Genomic DNA, 9,486 nt, shown 5'->3' with positions numbered 1-9,486 from the left:
TAATACAAGACAAAGTATCAAAGCGATATAAGATGTCCTTTTATGTTATTTTGAATGAAAAGTGAAATAGTCTTAGGCAAGCATCTGACAGACACTCGGCCTTTTATATGTCCTTTATTTTATGGTTGTACCTAGCTATAGAAATAAATGTTTGATAAATAAAGGGGGAAGTTAAAGTATGTTTTTGAGGGTATAACAGTTTTATTTTGTAACAAATGACAGTATAGCAGTATAACAGCGTTACTCGAGTGAAGAGGTGCACCGTATTTCTTTAAACGCGTTTGCCTTGAAACAAAAAAAAATATGCGCGAGATTCGCGCGTTAGAAGTGAAACTTCTTAGGTTCTAGCATTTGTTGACGATTTTATTGATTCTCCCTCTCTTTCTTCTCAAATGTTGGGTAGTGTCGGAGAAGGAGAACCGTTTCAATTCTCGTGTTGATCAGGCTGTTACGTATCCGTCTTGGAAATTTCCTTATATGGTGTTACAAACCCTTCTCAAGAAATTTCCTTATATGGCGTCGGATGTGTGCACCCGACACCAACCGTCTTCTAGAAAATTCGAGACCAACGCAAAGCAAGGGCGCGGTCCTACGGGTCACGTAGAGTCAGTCCCCACCACCCTTTTTACTCTAGTTTTTGAGTATAAAAAGGGTGGCGACAAGGGCACCTCGGGTCTAGTTGGAGTCTAGAATCAGTTCGATACACGTCAGTACGTTTTTTTTCGGATAATCTCTGCAACGAGGAAACTCTGCGAGATCGGGTATTCAAGTCCCTTTCAAGCACTCACAGTAACTATACAGTACGTTGTCGGCTGTTAAGCATTATTATAATCGTTGTAATCCGCCCCCGTTTGCTCGTGTTCGTGAAAACCGAGAAGGATTAAATTCTTGCTTCGCGGAATCGAAACTAAACTTTATTTATTCAACTCATTTCAAACGTGCAACCTAGAGTTCAATTCATTGAATACCGCGACAATTACACACAACAATTGTAAGGTCCGGAATAGAGAATAAACTCATACTAGTTTAATTTACATACTATTGTACAATTATATTTACTGTCCAGAAACCCACTAAGGTGTACCTTTACCGCTCGAGGTACATCAATCAAGTTACGAGACCTAATACTAACGCTTCCTGCGGCTCCCTACGTTAGCCATACGTAGGTTCGTCCGCATATCACTCTCCTGAGGCTCCCTACGTTAGCCATACGTAGGTTCGTCCTCCACTCTACACCTTTCCTGTGGCTCGCTTCGTTAGCCATACGTAGGTTCGTCCACCATAGCCAACCTCCTGGAGCTCCCTACGTTAGCCATACGTAGGTTCGTCTCCACGTCTACTTCCTTAGGCTCCCAGTGTTAATAACAACACTGGTCAAGCCATTAACAATTACCATTTACCTAAATTAAGCCCCGGCTACGCAGCCGCTCCCTCCGGCTCGTAACAAGGCCAACCCACGCTACCGTGTCCAAAGAAAATGCCAGGTATATGTACACACAGTTCGCGCTGCGCATGCGTGTAGAGTCAGTTGAAGTCGGAGAAGGAGAACCGTTTCAATTCTCGTCTCTACCGCGCCTAAAGAGTTCCACTTCAAAAATTGATAATTATTTAGATTACGGACGGCAACTCCGATTTCGATGATTTTTAAATCTGTTGTAGAAATCAACATTTCGAATAACTTTTTCCTATACATATAACCGCCGCTCAGCCTTAGTTTTCGAGATATTTTTGAAAAATCGTCGAAACTAATACATTGAATTCTGCCTGTTCGTGTGTGTCCGTGTTACATCTTACGCGTAGTGTGCGATCGCCGCTTTTCTACTGTTTTTCCAGGCGGCAGCACGGCAGTGATGAATTAAGAAACCAGGAGAATCAGTTCGAATTCTGATTTTACGGGTTCAGTTCTGATTTTTAATGCATTAACGTTTTTTTAATACATAAAAATACATTTTTAATACATTAACATTTTGACGTACATTAACTTGGGAAGCAGTTAAAAAAAAGAGTTGAACTGCTTCCTTTATTTATATTTTTTTTAATATTTAAGTTTTATATATATACATATGTATGTATAGTGCACCGATGACAAGATGTCCCCTGAGAAGGGCAGATTTGCAGCCTTCTCATGGGACATCTTGTCATCGGTGCACAGTACGTGATACAAAAGTGATTTATTCGATTAGATATTACTGTTATTCTATTTATTACAATACGTAAATGCGAAGACATACGAGGAAAATTGGTTAGAATAGAATGTAAGGATATAAAGAAATTTCAATTTTTTACGGTTTGATAGTTTTATTTTTTATTCGTTACAACTATTATCAGTTTATTCTGTGAATAGTCATTAAAATGAAAGACAGAAAAGTACAGTTTGATTTTTTAGTTAATTTGTACTACATATTTCATCGGGTTTCCGGCAACTGTTGCAGCTGGTCCACGCTTATAGGATGCTGAATATTTTACCTTTCGTGTAATATATTTAGGAAACAAATAAAAATATAGTTTAGTAATTGTTATAATACAGTATCAACTGTTAACCTTATTAAAAACTTATCTTATTTTGCGTAATTATTCTGCATTTTCGCTTCCTTGCTTTGTAATGACGAATGACTAATTTTTTTTCCAATGAAACTTTTACTAGTGTATTTGTGAGATTTTTCGATTAAAACAAGATCAAACATGGTATAATTTGAATTATAATTTTTATTTACTTATTTATATCTAAATAAGTAAAAATAATGCCAATTATATGGTGTTTGGTCTTATTTTATTTAGAAGAACCTTACAATTACATTGGTAAAAGTTTCATTTAGCAAAAATGAAAAATAAAAAAGTTATTGTTGAATTAATATTGTCTCACTCAAATGTTTTTTCTCGGGCCCTTTAATTCTCGGACCTCTTTCTCTTTCGCTATTTGTCTTTTTCTACGTTCACCAGCATTCAAGAACTCGGTCGAGCTGTGTCGTCAATGTTTCCCTTTCGTTCTTCAGACGTATGGTCGCGATATCTGTGGCGAGATGAGCGTTTGAATGTGTTTGTAAAAATACTTGTGGCACTGCCTTCCTAGATCGTGTTGCGCGCACGCTAGCTGAAAATTAAACCTTTCAAGTTCGTACCAGACCACGCAAGTGGCTCCACCAGGCCCAACGAAAAAACTGCTGTAATACCAACGTCCCAAATCGGAGAGGTCACGTGCCGTGTCTACCCCCGTGATACAAAACTAAAGATATCGTGACGTCATGTTCCCGCGGAAGTCGCCGTATTTTTTAATTGTTTCAAAATTTAAAGAGAATGAAGATATATGGCGCACAGTGGGTGGCAGTGGTGACAGAATTTCCAGGTTCGTGAATTCCATTATTATAATCATTACTATTATTAATATTACTACTATTATTATTACTACTGCTATTATTATTATGTCGACTATTATTATTTAAAAAGATATTTTTTAAAATTTTTTCTACGTTTTTAGGTTTTTCAATAACTTCTGCTGATGAGATGCAGCAACAGGAGGAGAAGATAGAAATTAAGTAAGTACAGAATTTCTTAAAATTGTTACTGGAAGCATTAACTGTTTACATTGCTGTTTTAGTAATATATTGAATTTTAATTATTAAAATGTATCTTAAAAGAAAGAGGAAGAAAATATGCAGCATAAGAGGGTGTATTAACGAAAACAGCAGGATGTTCTTCTTCCCCCAAGAGAGAAAGGATAAGAAGAGGATGGCACAGTGGGTGGCAGTATGTGACAACCCAAAGTCGGTGCTTCCACCTGAAAACTGAAATTTCGGCTGATCTGTAGCAGCTACTTTAAAGAAAAATACTTCATAAGGAAAAGATTAACAACATCAGCAGTTCCAACACTGAACTTATTGGTAATAACTCTTATATACTTTTTATAGCATATGTAAATAATTGTTAATGAAAATATTTATTGCAGAGGCTGTAATAAATATTGCATGTCAGAGGCTGCCTCTATTAAAATAGAGCAACAAGACACCTGGATGCAAATGAAAAGAAGAAGAAGATTGTAAGTATTCAGTTTACATATACAATGGTACAAATACAGGGAGATTCTCTCGGCGCGCAACACAATAGCCGCCCCGCACAATGGAACCCTGCTTGGTCCAAGTCTTGGGTCCGGCGACTTGACCTCCTGGGCTTTTTGCCCGCAAACACAGCAGGGTTCCATTGTGCGGGGCGGCTATTGTGTTGCGCGCCGACAGAATCTCCCTGTATTACAAAACATATAAATGCATTACAAAACATATCATTTCAATTACGTATGTAATTCTTTTCTCTACAATTTGTAGTGACAACGGTCGGTGATAGTGCTGCAGGGAATGCAGCCGTATCATCCGCGGCAGTTCCCCCCGTAACAGCCACGGCAGGTCCCACCGTAACAGCCGTAGCAGCTCCCACCGTAACAGCCACGGCAGGTCCCACCGTAACAGCCGCGGCAGCTCCCACCGTAACATTCACGGCAGGTCTCACCGTTAAGGCTGGTTCAGACACGGCTAGTAGTTTAGTCGAGTGGCGAATAGTTTAGTGTATGGACACTAGAGTTTAGTCGAGTAGTTTAGTAAAACGGTTTAGTCGAGTCGATCCGTTTCATTGGATTTTGCTGGTCGAGTAGGCTTCCCCCACCACTAACTAGGCTTGCCCCACCACTAACTAGCCTTCGGGACAGACCTGTCCTTAAAGGCTGGTTCAGACACGGCTAGTAGTTTAGTCGAGTGGGGAGTAGCTACTTACTACTAAACCGTTTAGTGCATAGAAAAGTGTCCGGACTAGTACAGTTGAGCTTTGAAAATCAAGAGTTCAAGATATATCCCTTGACTAAAGAAATGCGTCCGGGTAGGTCTGTCCCGAAGGCTAGTTAGTGATGGGGGAAGCCTACTCGACCAGCAAAATCCAATGAAACGGATCGACTCGACTAAACCGTTTTACTAAACTACTCGACTAAACTCTAGTGTCCATACACTAAACTACTCGCCACTCGACTAAACTACTAGCCGTGTCTGAACCAGCCTTTACGACAAGCCGAGGACGCTGGAGATGTATTCTACTGTCCCCATCTCCAGGGAGGGTTGGGTTAGTGTTAATCAGAAAAAAAAGGCAGACAAACACCTAAATAATTAAATAAAATAAATAGATTAATTAAACTAATTAAACTAAACTGATTCTAAGCTGGTGTCTTCCGTGCCGGATGTCTGTCGAGTTGACTGATTAATTAGGCGCCCCGTCTTGATTCCATTGCGGGCCCGCGATATCGCGTGGTGCTTCATAGTAGCGTCCGCTCGTGCATTCTGGCTGCCTCTTTCTCGCATCTTCTGTCCATAAATAGAATGAAATAGAATAAAATAGTATAGAATGAGATAAAACAGATAGATAGCAGACAATAAACAATAAACAGCTAAATTAAATAAATAGATTAATTAAACTAGTTGAACTAATTCCAAGCTAGCTAGCTAGGTGTCTTCCGTGCCGGATGTCGATCGGATTGGCTGATTGAGGCGCTCCGTCCTGGTTCCATCGCGGGCACGCGATATCGCGTGGTGCTTGATAGTAGCGTCTGCTCGTGCATTCTGGCTATCTCTTTCCCGCATCTTCTGTCCCTGTCCCACTCCCTCCAGTCCTGCCGGTGCCTGCCTGCCTGTCTGTTGCTGCCCTGTGCCTCCGTGACAGCGGCCGGCTCGGGGGTCGCATCTCCTCTTTTGTTCTTCTTTCTTCTTTCTTCACTTTTCCTCTCTCTCATCGTCTTCATCTTCCTTCCAGGTTCTAGCCCTTCGTTCCCTGGCCATCTTGCTCTCGTCCTTTTTCCCGTTCTAGATCACTGAGTTTGTAGCTGAGGCCGCCATTTTGAACCTGAGGAAGACGTCCCTTTCGCTGCCGCGGAACCGACACCTGCCCGATTCACAAATTACAACCCTATCTCTGCCCTACTTGCATTAAACGCAAGTCTAATTAATCTGCTCTATTTCTTGGGCCCCGGCACCGCCCATTATGTAATAATAAACTATCCGATGCCGTAGATATGGACGCACAACACACAGAGGCACTGCACAACACGCCGATCGCTATCACCGATTAATTACGTGAAACAATCCGATGCCTGCATTTAATCTGTTCACGTGACAGCTATTAACCGTGAAATCGCAACAATTCCGACAAAAAACGCATGCAAAACACGTAAAAAACGAATACATTTGCGGATCGCACACGCAGCACGTCCGATCACTTCGAAGGCCCGCTCGAATCAACAAGAATGTCCTGCCGTCCCAAAAATCCTCCGTTGTGAGAACGTCTTCGACAGTATGCCTTTTTGTTCATGACATCCCCAAGTTGGAGGACTTTCCCTTAAGAACGGGAACGCGCTGACAGAACACAGATGGCCTGCCTCAACCGTTTGTCTATTTCGAATTTTCTAACATAACTCACCCAGTCTTCGCATTTCCATCCTACTCATTTTGGAAAACATTAATTGGAGTGACGTGACACGGCTGTGTGGCCATGTCTGTTGAATGGTACGAGTCTCTAATTCTCGTACCTTTAGAGAAGCTCTTCGACCTATTAATTATAAATCCATCGAAAACTGTACGGTTGTCACGATTGTCTAATATAAGCTTCTTTTTTATGAACACTAGCTGATCGGTGTTTCACATCGCATTACAGTGTCAGTTCTATAAGCATATGTATAATAATAAAAATGTTTTCTACCGAAAACAGAACAAGATAATGTAGTGTTGAGATGGTGACGGTCGCATCAGTGGTTGCACAGTGACACAGACACATTTAATACGTCAAAGTTACTTAAGCTATCACACCTTGTACATACATACGGTTTCATTCCTTTCATTTACAGACTGGTTACAATCATTTGGAAAACTCAGCTGGATGTTTTCCGACTAATGTGGAAAGGATTCGCTAGTATGAAGAAAGCAAACAAAAAGTGGACACTTAACACAGCTTTCTGTACGTAAGTTTTGAGTGAATAATTTTAATAATGTATAAATTTTAATGAAAATCTGACAAAGCTTTCGATGTAAATCTTCATTTAGTTTAGTTTGTGAATGATATGATGATGGAACAGAAAAATACTTAAAAAATCTTCGAAATTGTATGAAAATTGCGTTTTACTGTACACAGACATGCAAATTATGTTTTAAGTAGAAAGTTGTACACAACATTTTTATGTTAAATACATAAGAGATCCATTTTATACATTATTAGCCTTCGTTTCTCATGAACGATTCCCTCAAAAGAGTAAAGTAAGAAAACGTGGAACTTGCAAGCTGCAAACATAAACATTAGTCTTGCAGCCTACATAATTGAAACAAGTGTTAAGTGGGAACAGAAAATCTTACATACCCCAGTAAAGGTCTCTAAGGAGACAGGAAAAAATCCACCAGCAGTCAGACGACAAGGTTTCAATGACCTGGTCATAATCATTTTCACATCCGATCTGAGTGATCTGCCGATTTTATCCATTGGCAAAGTATTCCAGGATCCGAAATATATCGTTGTAATAATATTTGTGCTTTCTTCCATCAAACCGTGGCAAGTGTACGTGAATATCATTAAGTGGATAAAGCTACCCAATACGTGGAACACGAAAAGCAAACGTCTTGAAGTACTTGCGTCTGACTAAAAATACATAATATAATGCAAGGTTATTACTATGAAACGATTTGTATCAAGTGTAAAACGTTAATAATCCTTGAAGAAGTACGTTTGAGTATACATACCAAAATTATTTCATAGCAATCGAAACCCATTAACAGACTGAAAATGACCATATGAAATAAAACTGTGTACGAGAACACGTGTTCGAGCTTCTCGCAGAATTCAATAAGCGATTGATGCTGTTGAATACATTTCTTCAAAGCTACGGAGCATTGAGCACTGTATCTGACTGTGTCTGTGTCTTTAACATTGGAGTTCCAAAAATGCAACATTTTATATTGCACGATGCGAAACTGACAGATCACGTGTATATTCAGAACGCACAAGAAGACGTCGGGGCAAATATACGCAACGAACAGTACGAACACAACAATCGCCTGAATGAAGAATAATTTCTTAAATCATAAGCTGACGTGAAAATTGATAGGTTAAAAAAACGTACAGTACCTGCCACGTGAATAATATTTCGTAATAGGGTGTTTCCCTTAAAGGCCAGCTGGACCGTACTTCGAATATAAGTAGTCTCTCTGATTTATTAAGTCCAACGTTTGCTGCAATACATTCGTCAAAAGACTGTAAAATGTTACGTTTTATTTTACATCGATTTACTCACAAAGGATGGGTGTGATCACGTAACTGAATAACACGAATACTGGAATGATAAATACAAAGTAGATAAAAGATTTGCAGAGCCCTTGACACTGAGCGAAATATAACTGCTCCTGAGCATCGTAGTTGTAATGCCAGAAATGCTTTTCCGCATAGGCAACCACGTCTGCCAGTTCAAATCTCCGAATTCGTAACACGGTCACTTTGGCTAATGCTAAAGTAACACACAGTATGTTGCAGAAAGAGTACACGCAATACTGAAATCAGAGTTTCCATTAATTAGAAAAAACTATATGTAATGAGGCATATAAAAACTGCTATCATTAACCCTTGAACAACGGAGTCAGGTTCAATCGAGACCCAAAGTCACAAAAAATGTACGGCAATAATATGAAATACAAAATTCGATTAAAATTGAGACTCTCCCCATGGTCCGCGTCCGAGGGTTAAATGATATGACTGATTAATTTCAAATGAAAGCTTCCAAATTGGCACCTTTCATTATTAGTACAATTTTCATGTTAATTTAAGTGTACCTTCTCTAATCTTTGAGTAATTATTCGATTACACAAAATTCACTTACGCTGATATCATTACCCCAAAAGTAATGAATATTCATAGTGTTCACAGATAGGCTGTACGTAGCTACAATAGCGACGTTAAGCAACGAGATTTTTCTTCGGAATTCTTCAGCACTGTTCATAGCGATCCAAGCACCGGCAATTCTTAAAAAGATCTTGGATGATATGATAGAAAGATCTGTGTACACTCCTTTACCCATAGTACTCGGTGAACAACTGAATTCCAAACTTCCACGAGTATCAAAGCGACACAAGGAAATGCATTGACGTGACACCAGGACAATTGATAAGAACCCACCATTATACATTTTGAAAGACATGTCCTTTTCCGTTTGCACCTTGAAACGTACGTATAATAAGGGGTTGCCATGCTGACATGGAACAGGGTGTACAGACATCAATGAATTATGTACGAGTCGAAAATTGCGTACTTGTCTTATCTTTACAATGTACACCTTTCTTTTAGCAGCGGATCAATTGCTGCTTTACGTTACATAGAGGTTTATACTTTCAAGGGGGTTGAATAACCAAGACTTTGGTACGTGACTTCCATTTCACAAATAAGAAGATACAGTGTAAGGTGTTCATGTGAATATTTCGAATGAGA

The 9,486-nt window shown here is 39.6% G+C and overlaps 1 protein-coding gene across 1 annotated transcript; it reads right to left on the bottom strand.

The window, feature by feature from the left end:
• Nucleotides 1–7,232: 7,232 nt before the first annotated feature.
• Nucleotides 7,233–9,171, bottom strand: LOC114880849 (odorant receptor Or2-like). The gene is made up of 6 exons (XM_029197298.2): nucleotides 8,882–9,171; nucleotides 8,303–8,555; nucleotides 8,137–8,240; nucleotides 7,752–8,066; nucleotides 7,375–7,650; nucleotides 7,233–7,298 (listed from the first exon to the last, which is right to left on the bottom strand). The coding sequence occupies exons 1-6, from the start codon at nucleotides 9,077–9,079 to the stop codon at nucleotides 7,233–7,235; spliced, it is 1,212 nt and encodes a 403-aa protein (XP_029053131.2). The 5' UTR covers nucleotides 9,080–9,171.
• Between the last annotated feature and the right edge of the window lie 315 nt (nucleotides 9,172–9,486).

The sequence above is a fragment of the Osmia bicornis genome, chromosome 9 (genome assembly GCF_907164935.1).
Source record: "Osmia bicornis bicornis chromosome 9, iOsmBic2.1, whole genome shotgun sequence".
NCBI classification, from domain to species: Eukaryota; Metazoa; Arthropoda; class Insecta; order Hymenoptera; family Megachilidae; genus Osmia; species Osmia bicornis.
This window is presented reverse-complemented; position numbering and strand designations above follow the sequence as displayed.

Excerpts from the sequence above, each read along its gene's own strand:
- LOC114880849 (XM_029197298.2), bottom strand. The coding sequence starts at position 9,079 with ATGGGTAAAGGAGTGTACACAGATCTTTCTATCATATCATCCAAGATC. Across the intron at positions 8,241-8,302 it reads CGTGATCACACCCATCCTTT|CAAACGTTGGACTTAATAAA; the intron begins GTGAGTAAATCG and ends AATGTATTGCAG. Across the intron at positions 7,299-7,374 it reads CCTTAGAGACCTTTACTGGG|CTTGCAAGTTCCACGTTTTC; the intron begins GTATGTAAGATT and ends TTATGTTTGCAG.